At 44.3% G+C, this 20133-nt stretch overlaps 1 protein-coding gene and 1 pseudogene across 1 annotated transcript; one reads left to right on the top strand and one right to left on the bottom strand.

Annotated features, from left to right (window-relative positions):
• The window catches only part of LOC137204887 (uncharacterized), a 67520-nt pseudogene that overhangs the window by 29925 nt on the left and 17462 nt on the right, over positions 1–20133 (bottom strand).
• MTRES1 (mitochondrial transcription rescue factor 1) lies at positions 10890–20040 on the top strand. The gene is made up of 4 exons (XM_067702442.1): positions 10890–11254; positions 13582–14063; positions 15687–15759; positions 19764–20040. The coding sequence occupies exons 2-4, from the start codon at positions 13594–13596 to the stop codon at positions 19941–19943; spliced, it is 723 nt and encodes a 240-aa protein (XP_067558543.1). The 5' UTR covers positions 10890–11254; positions 13582–13593; the 3' UTR covers positions 19944–20040.

Here is a 20133-nt window from a genome sequence, read left to right as displayed (position 1 = left end):
TTAGTCAAACCCTTTAATAATTATATTTTATGGTATATCTACTTAAAATAGTTTCTCCGAAGCTTTTTGGTAAATGAAACCTTTAGTTTGCTAAGTTAAGTTAAATTACGGCAATTCATTGAATGTCTAGATCATTTCCAAATAAGATAAAATACGGAAACAGTCATTGCTAAACAAGTCTAACTACTTTTGTCATCTTATTACAGAAAAACTAAAGATGTTTAAGTTAATTAGAAATGTCTTATACCACATTGAAAAAAAAATGCTATGAGAAATTATGATACTGTTGAGGAAGAAGAAAGTTTCCTCTACCCTTCTGGGTTCTTCTGGCTGGTCTAAGAATTAAATGGACATGAGGCAGATTAACAGGAGAAACTCAAATTTTAATAACACGTATACATGGGAGAGGCCAAGGAAAACTGAGTAAGTCACTAAAATGGCTGAAGCCCTCACCTTAAATACCATCCTCAGCTAAAGACAAAAGAGGACGGTGAGAGTGAGGAGAGTCAAGGTTACCAGGAAAAGCACAGTAAACAAGCATGATTGTGATGCAGATTTAAGGTAGGGCCTTCTCCATTGATAAGAGTTTCTAGAGATTTGGTCATCCTCTTCTTCCAGGCACAGAGAGGGAGACACCCTTACAAATGGAGATTTCTCTTATAAATGTAAATGTTTCTTACAAAAGGGCAACTTCAGAGCCCTTCCCATGTCTGTGGTTTCTCAGAAAATAACCAGCATTTAAAATTATTATGCCAAAGAGACATATTTTAGGGTAGTAAATTTTACTCCCCTACCATAGGTATTCATAAGTTTGCCAATCCAAAAAAAAAATACTAGTATAACAAACAGTTTAAAATTGCTCACATATTAGTTTTCACTAGAAATTAATGCTTCTAAGGTTTAAAAATTCTAATTAATGTATGTAATTAAAATTACTAAAATTAATAAAGAAACATTTTTATATGCAAGGAAGAAAAAAGTATAAAGCATGGAAATGCATTTTGTTAAAAGAAGGTATTTTTGTCCTAAAATGAGATTAAAGAAAAAAGGGGGGGGGAAGCACAGGACAATCTGAGTGTAAAAAAGGGAGTTATAGAAGGTTTGTGGAAAAGGAACCTTGAGAAGAGAGTTATGCATAGTCAAGATGGCTGGGATTGGAATAAATTTACTTGAGTGAATAAATTTTAATATCAAAAGTAAGCTGGTGCAAAGCTAGAATTTGGTTCTACCTGTTGAGAGGGCAAGGTTTTCTTGAACCATTGATCTGCCTTTGATAACAGATTGTAGAAGGTTCTTTACTTTTTAAGTAATCCGTTGTAACAGTCTGTATTTGCCTTTGAAATCTTTTGTCACTTTGTTGGATGGTATAATTAAATATTGTTTAACAGTGACCTATGATCCTATTTGACTAAGTGTTTTAAAACCTTTTTGATATTTTTGACAAACTCCCCCCAAATCGAATTCTAAATGAAGGGTTATTGACCTAGAAATAACTTTGAGGTTTTTTCTAGAAGCCCCTGGAACACCTTGAGAGATTTGTTTTCTCTCCTTGTTAAAGAGATATTAACTAATTAGGCTTATTTGGTGTTAAATTACACAAGGAACATTGTCAAATGAGTGATGATAAAGGCTCTTAGGTTATATTGTATGGGTAAATGTTATTAATATAAATGTTCTAGAAATTATAGGAAATTCCTAGAATTCTGATGTGTCTTGGTGTAATGGTATCAGTCATAATTCTAGTAACATCTTAAAATGTTGTATGTCAGAGATAACTGAAACCCAGCAGGACCCTTGTGGGGCCCTCAGGGACACAAATCCTTTCCATATCCCTCATTTCTTCTTTGTAGGAAATAGGCTTTATTCAGCCCCTAAGACCTTCCCTGAGTTCCAAAGGGAAGATTCCAACAGTTTTAATCAGGGAAGTAAGGGAATGCGGAAACGAAGGATAAGCAATAGTGCTTAATAGTGCTTAACGATAGTGCCCCAATTAAAGCTGGGTCCTAGTTCCTCCTCAAGGGATACACAGAACAATATCTTTGAGTTCTTCTACAGGAACTAAGGGGACTTTCCTGGCAGTCCTGTGGTTAAGACTCTGGGCTCCCAATGCAGGGGACACAGTTCGATCCCTACACTCGGCCAAAAAAAAATACCCAAACCAGGAACCGAGGCCCTACCCAGCTGGGGGATGGTAACTTCAGGCTGAGCACACTCCTGGAACACCACCCTGCTACCTCACCACCAACCAAGCAGAGGAAAGTCACACACCCTTAAGCCCTCACCCCAAATTTTGCCTATTAAAAACCTCTCCCCAAAAGCCATCAGGAAGTTTGGGGGTTTTGAGCACAAGCCACCCAGTCACCTTGCTTGGCCCTGCAATAAACCTTTCTCAAACTTGATATTTTGGTTTGTTTGGTCTCACTGTGAACTGGGCACCTGAACCTGTGTTCAGTAACATAACCAAACTCCTTTGCCAATTGCATTGTAATTAGATCTTTAACCATGCCTTTTTTTTTTTTTTTTTTTTTTTTTTTTGCGGTACGCGGGCCTCTCACTGTTGTGGCCTCTCCCATTGCAGAGCACAGGCTCCGGACGCGCAGGCTCAGTGGCCATGGCTCACGGACCCAGCCGCTCCGCGGCATGTGGGATCTTCCCGGACCGGGACACGAACCCGTGTCCCCTGCATCGGCAGGCGGACTCTCAACCACTGCGCCACCAGGGAAGCCCTAACCATGCCATTTTAAGTCTTTTGTCATTTACAGACTGTTATAGTTTTATTCTGATGCTTTTGTAAGTTGCTTTATCTTCATGGAAAGAACTCTGAGTATACATTTCTGATAACTTTAAGATCATGACTTTTGTTTGAAAAATTGCTGATTCTTTTTAATGTCTTGTTTTTACAGATTGGAGGAAATTTTCTCTTTTCTCTTAAGCTAACTCTGATTTACAGCAATTTGTAAATTATATCTTTGTAAGCAGAATTGAAACATTTATCTTTTTTCCCCCTGCCTGATCCCTCCAGATTTTGGAAACTTCGTGAGTATTCAAATACAACTCTCCAAACTAATATTTCTAATTTTTCTCCCACTTTTGACTTGGAATCATTGAGAGCCAGTGCTGTGCCTTTCCTGAAGCCCTGCAAATTGAAACTGAACAACTTAGATATAAACTTGAGAGAGATCACCAAAACAGTCCACGTTTAGAAAATCTTCGTGCCTATTGCTGTGCAAGTCACTCAGAATGTTTACCCGATCACCCAATGACATCATCAGAAACATTCTAATTGCAAAAGGTGCTTTGACCCCTACATCTAGACTGCCCTCCAGACTCAGACTGAAACAGAGCAGGACCCTGTGGGGCTCCTGGTCACAGAAGCCTCTCTCAGTCCCCTGTTCCTTGTTTGTAGGAAATAGGCTTCAGCCTTCATAACCTTCCCTGAATTCCAAAGGGCACGTTCAAACAGTTGCTAATCAGGGAAGGGAGGGGATGCAGAGACAAGTGAGGAGTGGCCAAGAAACAACAGTGCAGGCTTGAAACATGGTCCTGGTTCCACCTCAAGGGATACACCTGACAAAATCTTTGAGCTCTTCTGCAGAACTAAAACCCCGAACAAATGGAAGATGTTAACTTTTTTTTTTTTTGGCAGTACGCGGGCCTCTCACTGTTGGGGCCCCTCCCGCTGCGGAGCACAGGCTCCAGACACGCAGGCTCAGCGGCCATGGCTCACGGGCCCAGCCACTCCGCGGCATGTGGGATCTTCCGGACCGGGGCACGAACCCGTGTCCCCTGCATCGGCAGACTGACTCTCAACCACTGCGCCACCAGGGAAGTCCCGATGTTAGCTATTTGATGAAGCATTCTTCATTCCAGAGAGAAGGTCAGAGTTTGATAACCTGGAGAACCACAGAAGCTCATCAGCAGACCACCTGAGGCCAGCTTAAAGGGATGCAGGCCCTGCACACACCCTGATCCCTATCATCAACCCCGCCCTTGAACCATTGCTATAAAACTCCTCACCAAATCCCCCTGGGTTAGGACACACATTTTTGAGGGCATGAGCCCACTGTGTCCCCCTTTGCCTAGCAAAGCAATAAAGCTATTCTTTTCTACTTGACCCAAAACTCTGTCTCCGAGATTTGGTTCGGCACCAGTGAATAGAAGCTGAGTTTTCGGCATCAAGACTGGCTTTATAACTTCCTCCAACCATTAACTTTTATTTTCGTTCTGTCTCTGTAGAAATGCTTCTTATTAAATACCTAACTGCTTGTACCCTTAGGCCTAACTTTGAGAGCCCCACCTCTCTTTTGAAATGAGTAACTGAACTGACCTAGTGTCAGGACTAAGAGACTGGTTCAGTGAGATGAAACCATCTACCAACTCACCTTCTGGACATGAAATTTCTTAAAAGTTTCAAAGGTGGTCCCGTAGGGGAGCAAAACTTGCCACCCTAAAATACGTCTCTTTGGCACATTAATTGTTTTAAGCTGGTTATTCTCTGAAAACAGCAGACATGGGAAGGGCTCTGAAAACCGACTAGGAGTTGTCCTTTTGTAAGAAACATTTACATTTGTAAGAGAAATCTCCATTGGTAAGTGTGTCTCCCTCTCTGTGCCTGGAAGAAGAGGATGACCAAATCTCTAGAAACTCCTATCAGTGCAGAAGACCCTAACTTAAATCTGCATGATATCACCCTTGTTTACTGAGCTTTTCCTGGGAACCTCCCTTAACTGCCTCCCCTCATCCTCAACATCATCTTTTATCATTAGCTGAGGATGGTATTTCAACCATTTTGGTGATTTACTCAGTTTTTCTGGGTCTGTCTCATGTATACATGTTAAATTTTGATTTTCTCCTGTTAACAAATAATAATAAATTAAAAAAATAAAAAGGCGATTCATAAGCACATTTTCCATTATATCAAAACAAAACCCAAGAAAAAACGTAGAAAGAAGTCATAGTCCATCAACAGAAGAATAAAAAATAAATTATGGGGCTTCCCTGGTGGCGCAGTGGTTGAGAGTCCGCCTGCCGATGCGGGGGACACGGGTTCGTGCCCTGGTCCGGGAAGATCCCACATGCCTTGGAGCGGCTGGGCCCGTGAGCCATGGCCGCTGAGCCTGCGCGTCCGGAGCCTGTGCTCCGCAACGGGAGAGGCCACAACAGTGAGAGGCCCGCGTACCGCACAAAAAAATGGTACACTAACACTATGGAGTATTATAAGTGGTAAAATAAGTGGGTGAACTACAGTTGCCAGCAACAAAAGGGTATATCTTGAAACTGAGTCCCCCTGAAACTGAATTCCCTTACCAAGTTTATGATTAACCTCTCTATCCAAAACTTTATTCCTGTTCTTGTTCCCTTTGATCACAATCCTGTGCTAACTGAACACTAATCAACCATAGTCAGATGACTAAAACTGCTGCTGTGAATAGCATCCTTTTTTTTTTCTTTTTGTAAACTGATTTGGAACAACTGCTTTATTTATTTTAAAAAATTATTTATTTATTTATTTATTTTTGGCTGCTTTGGGTCTTTGTTGCTGCACGCGAGCTTTTTCTAGTTGCGGCAAGCAGGGGCTACTCTTCGTTGTGGTGTGCGGGCTTCTCATTGCAGTGGTTTCTCTTGTTGTGGAGCACGGGCTCTAGAGCGCATGCTCAGTACCTGCGGCACACGGGCTCAGTACCTGTGGCACGCAGGCTCAGTAGTTGCAGCTCTCAAACTCTAGAGCGCAGGCTCAGTAGCTGTGGCACACAGGCTCAGTAGCTGTGGCACCCGGGCTCAGTAGTTGTGGCTCTTGAGCTCTAGAGCACAGGCTCAGTAGTTGTGGTGCACGGGATTAGTTGCTCTGCAGCATGTGGGATTTTTCTGGACCAGGCCTCGAACCTGTGTCCCCTGCATTGGCAGGCGTATTCTTAACCACTGTGCCACCAGGGAAGTCCCAAGAGCATCCTTAATGTACTAAAATTGCTAGCATAGATATTGTCATAAACACATCGACGCACATTGTTTCTCGAGGGTAAGATGAGCTCACAGATCCCTGAGCCATTTTTTTAATTTAAAAAATTAAAAAAATTTTTTTAATTTTTTATTTTTTTGGCCACACCACAGGCTTGTGGGATCTTACTACCCTGACTAGGGATTGAACCCGGGCCGCCTGCAGTGGAAGCACAGAGTCTTAACCACTAGACCACCAGGGAATTCCCTAAAAAACTATTGTTAAAGAAAGCAAAGGCATCATAGACCCAGATCAGAAGCATGGGTACTATGGCCACTACACTGCACAACCCCAGGGGTGCCATCTCCACTGCAGTTAATTTGAATGGCGCTGCAGATGAGTATGAGTGAGTTCCTAGAGTTATGCACGCCCATACGTGGTGGTACTGGCATTTACCTTCGGGACAGGCAAAAGGAAAAGACAACTATTACAAAGAAAAGTGGGCAAAGGATATAAACTGGCAAATAAAAGAAGAGAAACCTGAAGAGCCATCGAATATGTAAAAAGATATTCAATCTCACTACCAATCAGGGAAAGTTTACAAATTAAAACAAGGTACCATTTTTCATCCATGAGACTGATAATACTTAAAAATCTGATAACATGAACTATTAAGAAGAATGGGGGGGGGGGCTTCCCTGGTGGCACAGTGGTTAAGAATCCGCCTGCCAATGCAGGGGACATGGGTTCGAGCCCTGGTCCGGGAAGATCCCACATGCTGCAGAGCAACTAAGGCCATGCGCCACAACTACTGAGCCCGTGTGCCACAACTACTGCAGCCCACAAGCCTAGAGAGCGTGCTCCACAGCAAGAGAAGCCACCGCAGTGAGAAGCCTGTGCACCATAACGAAGAGTAGCCCCCACTCACCGCAACTAGAGAAAGCCCACGTGCAGCAACAAAGACCCAACACAGCCAAAAATGAATGAATGAAGAATGGGGAAAAATATTATGTGCATGAGCTTGTGCAAATGTAAATTAGTAAAATTAGGCCATTTTTTAGTAAGATTGAAGAAAATATAATTATTTTTGGACTCAGAGATTCCTATTCATTTTTTTCTTTTTAAAAATATTTATTTATTTATTTATTTTGGCTGCACCAGGTCTTAGTTGCGGCACATGGGGTCTTAGTTGCAGCATGCATGCGGGACCTAGTTTCCCGACCAGGAATCGAACCCAGGTTCCCTGCATTGGGAGCTCGAAGTTTTACCCACTGGACCACCAGGGAAGTCCCCAGAGACTCCTATTCTAAGTAAACACCCTAGAGAAAGTTTCAAAGGATGATACCTCCATAAGTAAATTGCTGCAATGTTTGAAAGAAACTTTAGGAAGGAAACAACTGGGAATAATTTATATATGAATTGTATAAAGGAGCCAGAATATATGTATAAACATGGAAAGAATCTCAAAAATAAAGTGGACTGAAAAAAGTATCACTACATTATTTCTATTAAATTTTTTAAATTTTAAATATATCTTAGCTATACATGACATAATCAGAACTCGTTAACATGTTGTGTTTGTGTGCTGGCAGGAATGATACAGAAGAGTGAGAAAGATTCAGGAAGGAGGAGACTCTAAAGAGTAAACGCCTTGAGAAGGTGAGAGAGGGTGGGGGTCAGAGTGGAGGGAGGGGGCTTTGGAACTGATCACGCTTAAAATATCTTTCTTTGGTGATTAGCTAACCTTGAGGTTTGTGATCAGTGAGGCAGTGGAAAGAACTTTCTTCTCCAGGTAATTTTTCTTCATTTAAACAAGGAAACAAATAAATAAGTAGTAAATTGTAAGAGAAAATAAAAGAAAGTAAAGCCTATAACAATGTTGAGAGTATGGAAAGTAAGGCTGCTCCTCCTGCATTAAAATATAATGTTAAAGTCACCTACAGGCCCCAATGAAAAGTGCTCTGATTTACTCATCACTTTATGTAAAATTAAATATTTGAGCTAAATTAAAAGCTGGAGCCCAGGGACTTCCCTGGTGGCGCAGTGGTTAAGAATCTGCCTGCCAATGCAGGGGACACAGGTTCGAGCCCTGGTCTGGGAAGATCCCACATGCTGCGGAGCAACTAAGCCCGTGCACCACAGCTACTGAGTCTGCGCTCTAGAGCCCGCAAGCCACAACTACTTAGCCCATGAGCCACAACTACTGAAGCCCACGCACCTAGAGGCCATGCTCTGCAACAAGAGAAGCCACTGCAATGAGAAGCCTGCACACAGCAATGAAGAGTAGCCCCTTCTCGCTGCAACTTGAAAAAGCCCGCGTGCAACAACGAAGACCCAACGCAGACAAAAATAAAATTAATTAATTAAAAAAAAATTGAACTTCATTTAAATAAATAAATAAAATTAAAAGCTGGAGCCCAGACTTGTAGGCTCAACTCTGATTTCAATTCTCAGTGTCTTTTGGTCTGACCCAGTGCAGCAGCCCTGTTGATGGAGTAAAAATTTAGTCCACTAGGTGGTCTAAACCAGTCAGAACTACAATCGCTACAATGTACTACAGCAGGGGCAGGTTTCTGTGAAAAAATTAAAAATCACAAATATGTGTATACACACATATCACTTCTTAATTTCACAGCAGTTTTTTATATTAATTAGCATTTTAAAGTTAAAAATCAACTTGATTCATCTAATGAAATGTTTATTTTGTTTTAAAGGCCAGTTACTAAGTTGATTTTATGTAATCCAATAGCACTGTATTCTTTTTTTTTTTTTTTTTTTTTTGTGGTATGTGGGCCTCTCACTGTTGTGGCCTCTCCCGTTGTGGAGCACAGGCTCCGGACGCGCAGGCTCAGCGGCCATGGCTCACGGGCCCAGCCGCTCCGCGGCATGTGGGATCTTCCCGGACCGGGGCACGAAACCCGTGTCCCCTGCATCGGCAGGTGGACTCTCAACCACTGCACCACCAGGGAAGCCCCACTGTATTCTTTTATCTCCTTCCATAATCACCTATAACCATACAGCAATCTTGTCAGTTTATAATAATAATGATTAACTCCTATTCTTGGCAGATTTAACAATATATTAAATCTGTAGTACAGATTTAATGACCAGGAGGATCCCACATGCCGTGGAGCAACTAAGCCCATGTGCCACAGCTACTGAGCGTGCGCTCTAAAGCCCACAAGGCACAACTACGGAGCCCAAATGCCACAAGTACTGAAGCCCCTGAAGCCCGCGCGCCTAGAGCCCATGCTCCACAACAAAGAGAAGCCACTGCAATGAGAAGCCCACGCACCGCAACGAAGTGTAGCCCCCGTTCGCCGCAACTAGAGAAAGCCTGCACGCGGCAACGAAGACCCAAAGCAGCCAAAAATAAAAATAAATAAAATTAAAAATTTAGTAAAAAAAAAAGATAGCTGTTAAAAATGGGCAGAAGAACTGAACAGACATTTTTCCAAAGAGGAAACGCATATGGCCAACAGACACATGCAAATATACTCGACATCATGAATCATCAGAGATATGCAAATTAAAATCACAATGAGAGCCGCAAGAGGGAGGAGATATAGGGATATATGTATATGTATAACTGATTCACTTTGTTATAAAGCAGAAACTAACACACCATTGTAAAGCAATTATACTCCAATAAAGATGTTAAAAAAAAAAAAACCCACAATGAGATATTACCTCAGACCTGTCAGAATGACTATCATCAAAAAGAACACAAATAACAAATGTTAGCAAGGACTGGAGAAGAGGGAACACTTGTACACTGTTGGTGGGAATGTAAATTGATGCAGCCACTGTGGAAAACTATATGGAGGTTTCTCAAAAAACTATAAATAGAACTACCATATGACCCTGCAATTCTACTCCTGGGTATATTTCCGAAAAAACGCAAAAACACTAATTTGAAAAGATAACGTGTACCCCAATGTTCATAGCAACAGTATTCACAGTTGTCAAGATAGGGAAGCAACCTAAGTGTCCAACTTGGAGGATGGACTTGGAGGGCATTATTCTAAGTGAAATAAGTCAGACAGAGAAAGACAAATATTGTATGATATCATTTACATATGGAATCTAAAAAACACACCAGCTAGTGAATATAACAAAAAAGAAGCTGACTCACAGATGTAGAGAACAAACTAGCTGCTACCAGTGGGGAGAGGAAAGAAGAAGGGTCAATATAGAGATAGGGGATTAAGAGGTACAAACTATTAGGTATAAAATAAGCTACAAGGATATATTATACAAAATGGGAATATAGCAAACATGGAGTATAACTTTTAAAAATTGTGACTCACTATATTGTACACCTGTAATTTATATAATATTATACATCAACTATACTTCAATGAAAAATAAATTACTTAATAATTTATTTATTTTATTTTTGGCTGCATTGGGTCTTCGTTGCTGCCTGCAGGCTTTCTCCAGCTGTGGAGAAAGGGGCTACTCCGTTGCGGTGCGTGGGCTTCTCATTGTGGTGGCTCCTCTTGTGGAGGACAGGCTCTAGGCACGTGGGCTCAGTAGTTGCGGCACACGGACTCAGTAGTTGTGGCACACGGGCTTTGTTGCTCTGCGGCTTGTGGAATCTTCCCCAAGCAGGGATCAAACCCTTGTCCCCTCACTGGCAGGCAGATTCTTAACCACTGTGCCACTAGGGAAGTCCTACTTAATTAATTAAAAAGAAAAGCTTTCTTCAACAATGTGGAATCAATCACTGAGCGTGCGCTTCCCGCTCAGCTCAGAGCTGGCCCTGTCCTCTCTCAGCAGCCCTCCTGGCGCAGTCCTCCGAGGCGCGGCTTCCAGCAGGGGTCGCTGTGCCGCTGCCATCGCCGCCGTGCCAGTGCGCTCCGCCCAGCCTGCTCTCACCGCGCCGGCGCCGGCGGAAGGGGAGGGGCAAGGGCAGGGCGGGGTGTGGAGTCCGGCGCTCGGCGAAGCCATGGGGTGGGGGGGGCGGGGCGGGGAGGGGGGAGAGGCGGTGACGTACAGGTGACTGCGCCCCTGCCCGGCGTGCGGTGGCCCCTGTTCGCTCCCGTTTCTGTTGCAAGCACATGGGAAATACGGGCAGGGCGAGCTCCAGTCCCCCTCCCGCGCTCCTGCCAGGTCTCCGCGTGAGTCTCTGGCGTCCTGCCTCAGCCGGGCCAGCTCGGGACGCCCCGTGGATCCGGGAATTCTTAGGGGCCTTGCGAACCCGGCGGGCCGAGGCCGTCTTGCCCTGGGCCCGGCCGTTCCTGTTGGCTGCAGACGCAGACCGCGAGCTCGAGGACTCTGGTGTCCAGTTTCCTTTGACCTTGAGGACCCGGGAAGGTGCGCAGCCCGTCGGGGGTAGGGAGGGAGCGAGGGGAACATGACCTTGTCTCAGCACTTGGTCAGCCTCTGAGGTCTCCAAAAGAAGAGAAGATTTTTGCTTGCAGTTGAACTAAAAGCAGTTAAATCAGGTTTTCCATACGGAGTAGTTAATAGGCCTAGGAACATGGAGGGATTTCAAATGTCCCGCAGGTCAAGGACAGCGTTGCCTCTACATTCCAGTCGTTGCTTTTCTTACAGCCTTCGGTTAGTTCACCGATTTTATGTCTCTCCTGAAGATTTCACTCTAAACCTTCAGGCCTCCTTCCGTGATACTCCCCTTACATCCACGCCGTCGCCAAAGAAATCTTTTAAAAAGCACTCCTATCAGATCACTTCCCTACTTAAGGTCTTGCTATAGTTCTCATGCGTTCTGGGTAAGTCCAAGCTTTGATAGGGAAGGCCCTTGGAGATCTAGCCTCTTACCCATCAGCCCAGCCCCATCATTGTTCTTCATTCTAATGCACCGTTTTTTTGACCTACTTTCACAGTATTTAATTAAGCACTTACCATGTGTCAGGCACTATTCTGGGCACTTGGGATTGAGCAGTAAATTATATAACATAGCAGATAAGTGCTATTGCAAAAGAAAGTAGAACGGGGCAAGGGGAGATTTGGAGGACAAGACACCTGTTAAATGGAGTTGGAATGAGTAGACCTCATTGAGGTGAAGGTGATTTGTCCATGCAGTTATCTGGGCTAAGAGTGTTCTGGGCAGCTGGAACAAAGGATCTACCCAGAAGTGTGCCTGTTGTGTATGAGGATCCTCAGGAAGGAGCTGAGTGGCATGGGTGAGAGAGGCAGGAGATGAGGTCAGAGCGGAAATGAAGGGGATAGATCACACAGGGACTGTAGGCCAAGGGAGGGATTTTGCTTTTCTCTGTGCTTTTATAAGGTTGTGAGGGAAGGAGTGACATGATATAAATTACTTTTTAAAAGACTCACTCTGACTGCTCTATGGAGAACACACTGTAATGGAGCCTTTGTAGTAATCCTGGTGATAGATGGTGGCCTGAATCTGTGGTAACAGTGGGAATGGTGAGAAGTCATGGGATACTGGACATGTTTTGGAGATAAGCCACATGATTTCCTGACATTATGGATCTGAGTACGGGGGAAAGAGAAGAGTCAAGAGTGACTGGAAGCCTTGGTTCTCAGGAACTAGAAGGGTGGAGTTACCATTAACTGAGATGGGGAAGGCCACAGGTAGAGCAGATTTGGGCTTAGAGATATATCAGGAGTTTGTTTCTGGGCCAATTAAGTTTGAGGTGCCTGTTATGCACCCAAATGGAGATGTCGAATAGGCAGTTGGATATTTTGTCAGGGTTCCCAAGACCACCCCTAGGTTCATTGATTTCACTAGGAAGACTCAACAGGACTCAGCTGTGGGTCATGGCTATGATTTACTACAGCAAAAGGATACAACATGCAAGGTAGAAGATGCATGGGGCAAAGTCTGGAGGGAACCAGGTGCAGTCTTCCAAGAGTCCTCCCAGTGGAGCACACAGGACATGTGGCATGTCAGCACCTCTGCCTCAGGAAACAATTACCTAGTTTGTGGGTCTCCAGGCCCCTTCTTTCTCTGCTAGCTACTGCCTCTGTTAAACAGTGGGAAGAAGATGTGAAAGGAGGTGAAATGCAGATCTGTACAGTTTGCTCATTCCTAGCTCTGATTTGCTGGAGTTGGAGATTGAAATAAAGTTTAGAGACTCACTGGCTTTCATGAAGTCATGATCTGGTATCTTCTGCAAAGTCAATATTGTAAGGATGTAATGTATGTCAGTAAATAGTCTTTCTTGTCCTGAGATTTTCCTTTTTAAAATAAATCATTGAGGGAGTTCCCTGGTGGCCTAGTGGTTAGGATTTCTGCTGTGGCCTGGGTTTAATCCCTGGTGGGGGAACTGAGATCCCCGCAAGCTGCATGGCACAGCCAAAAAAAAAAAAAAGAAAAAAAAATCATTGAGAACTATTGTTAATATTTTTCAGTAGCAGTCAGTACCCAAGCTAATTTGGGGGAGTGAGAAGAGTAGAACCAGTGTTTTCATACGTATTAGTATCTAATTCAACCTTCACGACCACCCTGTGAGGTCAGCACGTTAATTACAGCCGGAAGACTCACCTAGTACAGTGTGCATGGCCCTTGGTACATGTGGACCAACATGGCCTTTTGTAGGAGGAAGCATAAGTACAGTACTAGATGTAAAGTGTTCATGGTGTGTATGGTTTATGTTGTAAGAATGCCAGGATAGCACACTTGGGAAGTAAAACTGAATTATTGTCTGTTTCAGGTCGTATGAGCCATGGCTATGACTAGCATCAGACTGCCCAGCAGCGTTTTAAGAAAGCCAGATGCCTGGATTGGGCTCTGCGGAGCGCTACGAGGGACACCTTCACATAAACACTGTGCTTCCTGGAATCGATACTTATATTTGTCTAATACCAAGTTAAATGCTTCAAATTATAAAACATTTTTCCATAACATTTTCTCACTGAGACTCTCAGGGCTTTTAATATCTCAAGAATATATTTTCCCATTTTCCATAAGACTCAAAAGTAATGTAAGCTCTAAAAAATCCACTAAAAAGACTCTGCAAAAAGTGGAAGATGAAGGGGACTCTGATGAAGAGAGTGAGCATCATGAGATGAGTGAGCCGGAAGAGGAGCCAGAGGACGACCCCAGTGCGGTCAGAGACCATAAGGACCTGCACAAAGTAGTGCAGTCTTTCCGATATGATGTTATCCTGAAGACAGGCCTAGATATCGGGAGAAAGTAAGTATATGCGTTTTAATACAAAATCGCTTGTCCGCTTGTTATTTTAAAGCAGCATTACCAATTACATGGCTTATATTATGGTGAAGAGTAACCATAGATGTGAAAGGATCTTATAGGTAATCTGTTCCAATTATTTCATTCTATAGATGAGAAAACTAATTCCCAAAGAAGTCAAGTGACTGCCTGCAAGTCCCACATGGCATATTTCCTTGATTCTAAGACACAATCAACTTTGTAAGATGAACCATTGATGTAAAAACAGCTTCTTGGGGAAAAAAGGAATCACCATGTTAGATGTATATAGCAAGCATAGAATGCACCTGGGTTTCACAAACGCTACAGTGAGAAGGTACCTCTTAGAATCAACAGAAGCAGTATAACATAGTGGTTAAGACTGCAGGCTTTGTAGCCAGACTACTGGGGTTTCAATCCTGGGTTGTGTGTGACCTTGGACAAGTTACTTAAAATCTCTGTGCAGTTTCCTCATCTGTAAAATGGGGGTAATAGAACCAGCTTTAGAAGGTGGTGGCTAGGATTAAATGAGTCTGTCTATCTACCTAAAGCATTTATAACAGTGTGTGGCACATAGTGGGTACTCGGTATGTTAGCTATGATGATGAAAATACTACGTGTGTTCATATATAGTGCATAGAGACACTAAGTGTAACTTTCAAGATTTCTTTAATATTCTCATTCCTTCTCTGCTAGACTAATTGTATAAGAATAGTGATCCTCATTGTTCATTCATTCCTTTAGCAATCATTGTGTGCATACTGCATGCAAGATAAGAACTGTGGTATGAATAATAAATTAAGAAAGATTCCCTTGTGTAATTTGTATCTTTATGTCCTGATTTAAAGGCATAGTTCAGTTTTTAACTCTGAACCCACAGGCACCCTGGTCGGGACTTGAATGTTCTCTGAAATCTGGCAGGCTCACGAGGGGCCTCTCCCTCTCTCACAGTAGTAACTGCTGCTGTTCTTATTAGGAGAACCCCAGATGTCAGTCGCCTGGAGTCAGAGCACTAAAACGAAAGGGCACTCGTTTTTGTCTGTATCCTGCCCTGGTCTGGTTGTCCCAGTGATCAAATTCAGAGAGATCAGCAGCTGCTGGATTGGCACTTCCCCATCCTCAGTGCAGATTAGCAGAGGGTTTCTCAATAGCCTCACCATACATGGGGTGCCTGGTTTTTCTCACAGCACGTGAAGGGAAGGGAGTGCCCACTCATTATGGCTGTCGTGAATCACAGGCGCTACCACCTCTAAGGTGACTGCTGTAGGGGGAGTCACGTGGACAGCACCGGGCCCATCCTGAATGCGCTAGATGCGGGTTCCAGCCCCCTTGGAAACCCCAGCAGGGCGCTGGTTACCTGCCTGCTAGCGCTAGCAGGTCTTTGCAGCAGCCAGCGTGTACTCGGCAGTGCCCTTTGGTCTCCCTGTTTAGATGTATATGGAAGCAGTTGACTTTCACTTTCCCAGCACCCAGAATGGAGATTTTGTGGGGAGGCCAGTCACTGTCAGGATAAGCATTACAAACAGCTGGTACTTTTCTCAAAATTATATAATTGTTTTGAATATATTTCTATTTTAAAGCACTTTGATTTTTTTCTTCTTTTTTTAGCAAAGTGGAAGATGCATTCTACAAAGGTGAACTCAGGCTGAACGGGGAAAAATTATGGAAGAAAAGCAGAACGGTGAGTTTTGTTGTTTTTTTGGCTGTGTTGGGTCTTCATTGCTGCGCGCGGGCTTTCTCTAGTTGCAGTGAGCGGGGGCTACTCTTAGTAGAGGTGCGTGGGCGTCTCATTGTGTTGGCTTCTCTTGTTGCGGAGCACGGGCTCTAGGTGCGCAGGCTTCAGTAGCTGTGGCCCGTGGGCTCAGTAGTTGTGGCGCACGGGCTTAGTTGCTCTGCGGCGTGTGGGATCTTCCCAGATCAGGGCTCGAACCCGTGTCCCCTGCATTGGCAGGCGGATTCTTAACCACTGCGCCCCCAGAAAAGCCCACAGTGAGATATTATGACAGCCAGATATTTTTGTCTGTTGTTCTTCCAGTACTCAGTTAATGCCTCCCCCAGTTTCCCCCGGGGCTCCTTCTTTGGGGCATCAGTGGCTCCTCGTGTATGTCTGTCTTGCCCCCTCTACTAAGGTCTCCCTCAGGCCTGGTCACATAGCTTCAGTTACACAGACCACTTGCTCTTTGCAGCCATAATGACTTTGAGATGAAGCTTTCCCTTTCTTTAAAAAATTTTAAGACAAGTCACTATCAGAACTGGCAAAAATCTATTAAACTTCTAAGTCATTAATGTTAGGCCCGTGAAATCATAATAATCAGGCTAAATCCATGTAGAGGTTTCTTTGGCCTGCTGTTACCTGAGCAGATGTGCAGTTCTGTTCAGCTCAGCAGTAGCCCCCAACCCCCAGTACCTGCTGGATACACTGCTCTGTGTGCAGGGCAGCCATCAAAAAGAAGGTTTCATACTTCCTGACAGCTCCATATCAGTACTATTGTTAAGTGAAAGAATCACCCACAAGTGTTATAAGAAAATGTATTTCTAGTATCCAGTGTTATAATAAATGATATATATATTCTTTTAAAAATGAATTTTTGTAAAAAGTTACATATATACATATATAGAATTAAAATATTAATACTACTAGTATTTATCTTTGAGTGGGGCACTGTGGGTTATATGTTCTTCATGCATTTTATTTTCTGAATTTTTTACGAGTATGTTTCACTTTTGTAATTGGAAAATATAATGATAGTAAAAGTTAACAAAACAATTTTAAAAAGTATATGACAGAGACCCTTAAAAAGTTTGGAAGACACAGACCTATGAGGCATTGGCAGACATAATCTAACTCTTAGTCAGTGTCCAGGGAATAAATGTTCCAGGGAAGTTAGACACACTTTTGAAGGTTGTTTTTATTTTAGCTTCTTTCGTATTTCAAACACTCCTGGGATTGGAGGACCTGAGCTGCATCCTGTACCCCTGGGACATGGGAGGGTGTGAGCCATTGGCCACGGACCTGGGTGAGCACTGAGGCTGTCTTCAGTCTCTGCTCCCCAGACTCAGAGTGGTTCTTGTAGCTGAGTGGACAGGAGGGGGGATCCCCAGTGCTTGTCTTGGCCGCCAAGTCACAAGGCCCAGATCCCTCTGATGGCACCTGACCTGACAGGTTCAGACTGCAGGTGTCAGTCCTTGCTCAGTGAGCTGTAGGAAATCAAGCACTCCAGACATGCACCTGGAGATCAGGTCCTTCTTGTCCCTTAATTGCTTTTTCCTGCTTGTAGCTCAACCCCCTTCTCACCAGCCACAGTGTTCCAAAGACAAGATCTGTTCTTGGTGCACAGTGTCTCTGCCAGGGCCTCATTTACAGACACCATAAATCTATTTTTCTCCCTGTGCTTTGAGATATTGTTAACTACAGTCTAATTGCTGCTTCTTCATTCTGCCTTGGGTGTTCTGTTGTCTTGGCTGCCTTCCAGATTTCTCCTGAGGGTCAGCAAAGGAAGGGGCCAGCATTAACACTCAGCTGCCTTGTTACTAGGAGGCCTGGTAGCCATAGTAACTGCAGCTAAGGGGAGATTGGAAATGTAGATGCTTGGAACAGCCCCTAATTCCAGCCAGTTTTGCTTTGTGCCTACTGTGCCGTCTCCCACGGTAGAAGGGACAGGGCTTTGCAGGGAATGAGGAACACCTCCCCTTCCGTGGCCTGCTCCGTGGGGCCTGAGCCTGGCTGCTGGCTGAAGGGTCAGGCGCCTGTCTGATGCTGCAGCTCTAACCCTGGCTGCCTGCAGCTGAGCAGAGCTTTTCTGTGAGTTGCACACCAGATGGGGCCCAGAGTACTGTGGGTGCTGGGTAACTGTTGACCTAAATAGAGGGTGTATGGAGCCCAAATATGGGACTGAAGCCTTCCTAACCTCACCTCTCCCTGGGATTCACCGGGTAAAGGAGAAACATTGCTTCCCTATTCTCTGCCCTAGAAGAAAGCCACCAGAACGATCCACTCTCCTCTTAAGGGGCAGACATCACACATAGTATATCCACGAAAGGATACATGAGAAGGGTTGCCTTTTTCTCTGTATACCCTTTTATACCTTTTTTTTACGTATTGTATCATGTGCTTATATTACTTATTAAAAAATGAATTTTAATGACACAAAGTTATGCCAAAAAAGGTAAAGCAGAGTTCCCAAGCCGTGTATTTCTGAACATTGATTTTAAATGTCTACACAGTTTGGGCAAATGGTCATTTAAAAAATAAAAATTGAATCCAGCAGAACTTCAGGAGGACTGACCGCCCCTCCCCGCAACTCCCCACTCCCCCCTCTGCCCAGCCCAGATGATGCCTTCAAACCCACAAGGAGAAGTGGTCTTCATGCCTCGCTGTGGTTTGAGTCTCTGCTTCTCAGCCCAGAGGGGAGAGTTAATGGTTTAAAATTAGCCCCTGTGAGTTTTACATCCTGCTGCCTGGATTGACCAGTGTGGCATCATGGTGAGCAGGCATACATTCCCACGTTGTAGACTTAGTATTGGGCCTACGGAAGCCTTGAGTGGGTGGCTTGCCCTAGTGAGGTACAGATATCCCAACAGCGTGAAGTTAGACTGCCTCAGGGCATTCATCGACAAATGAGGCAAACATAAGCATTTGGCACCATTCTCCTTAAACAGAAGCCCCCAAGTAGGCTTTTGAATGGGTACCTGTGCCCACTTAGAGTCCATGGCCCACACATGGAGGTCTGTCCCTGTCTTTCTGTCCATCGCTTCACCACTGCCCCTATCCTTGGCTTGGAAGTGGTGGTGAATGGTCTGAGACGGCCTCTGGTCATCCTGGCTTGTGTTCTAGTAGAAGCATGTGGCACCTGGGTCAGTTTATCCCCTTCCTGAGTTGCTGGGCAGATCCCCTGGGATCCTGAGCTGCCAGGACCAGGTGTCTCATGGGCTGTTTGCACTGTGGCAGCACTGATGTGACTGCCCCCAGGGCATGTCCTGCACTCGCTCAACCCAAAGCTCCCATCTGGACAAAAATGGGTTTCACCTCAGCCCTTTTAACCCAAGTCAGCATCCAGCTCGACCCTCTTTTCTGTGGCATTCCATCCTTGTGCGTTGAGTCCTGTCTCCTTGATGATGTGGCATCACTGGCGCTAGCCAATGCTGGAAAGCAGTTTATTTACTTCGATTTCTTTAGGAGATGCAGCTGACTGTTGTTCCACTGTGACAGATTTCCAACAAATTGTGCCCTGTCCCCAATGATGTAGCTTAACTGTGTTGAAATCAGTGAAAGTGTTACACTGAAAATTGTCTTCTCAGTGCATGTAGTAATTACTGTGCTCATAATCTCTAAGGTTGTGCCCCGCTTCATCTTTTGCCACTGTTACAAAATAAATGCTTCCATTCAAGTGTTTCCTGAAGTCATGCAATAGACAAAACTGAAGCCACACAGGCCCTGTCCACGAGCAGCCAGTTGTCTCAGCCTGAAGGAGGGACACTGGCCCCTACTGAGCCACATGGTTCTGACGCATCTGCCCGGAGAGGGGGGGCCCTCTCACCTGGAAGCACTAGGGAGAAGTGACCATTACAGAGGAGTCACCTGTGCCCTGGGTGGTGGTCGCCCAGTGAAAACTCAAAGGAGAGATGTTTGCATTGGCCGAGTTTCCCAAAATGTAATGAAGGTTCTGTTTTCTTTTTAATTTTCAGGTGAAAGTGGGAGATACATTGGATCTTCTAATTGGAGAGGATAGAGAAGCAGAAACAGAGACAGTGATGAGGATTCTCCTGAAAAAAGTGTTTGAAGAGAAGACCAGCAGTGAGAAATACAGAGTGGTGTTACGGCGGTGGAAACAGTTAAAATTGCCTAAAAAAAGTACGCTCAAATAAATGGATTGCTTTTTAGCGATAAAGCTGCTTTCTAGTGGTGGGGGAAGGGGCCAGGTTAAAAAGAGGAAGTTTTTATTAAAATAAGGTTCTCCTACCATTTGTGGAATCTCCTGAGCCAATTTTGTGGAAGTCAGCATTCGTATCGCGGCCCCTATAGACGCTTCCCTTGGCCTGGATTTCCCTCCCAGGC

Source organism: Pseudorca crassidens, chromosome 13 (genome assembly GCF_039906515.1).
Source record: "Pseudorca crassidens isolate mPseCra1 chromosome 13, mPseCra1.hap1, whole genome shotgun sequence".
Classification (NCBI taxonomy): domain Eukaryota; kingdom Metazoa; phylum Chordata; class Mammalia; order Artiodactyla; family Delphinidae; genus Pseudorca; species Pseudorca crassidens.
Note: the sequence above shows the minus strand (reverse complement) of the source record. Positions and strands in the feature narration are given on the sequence as shown.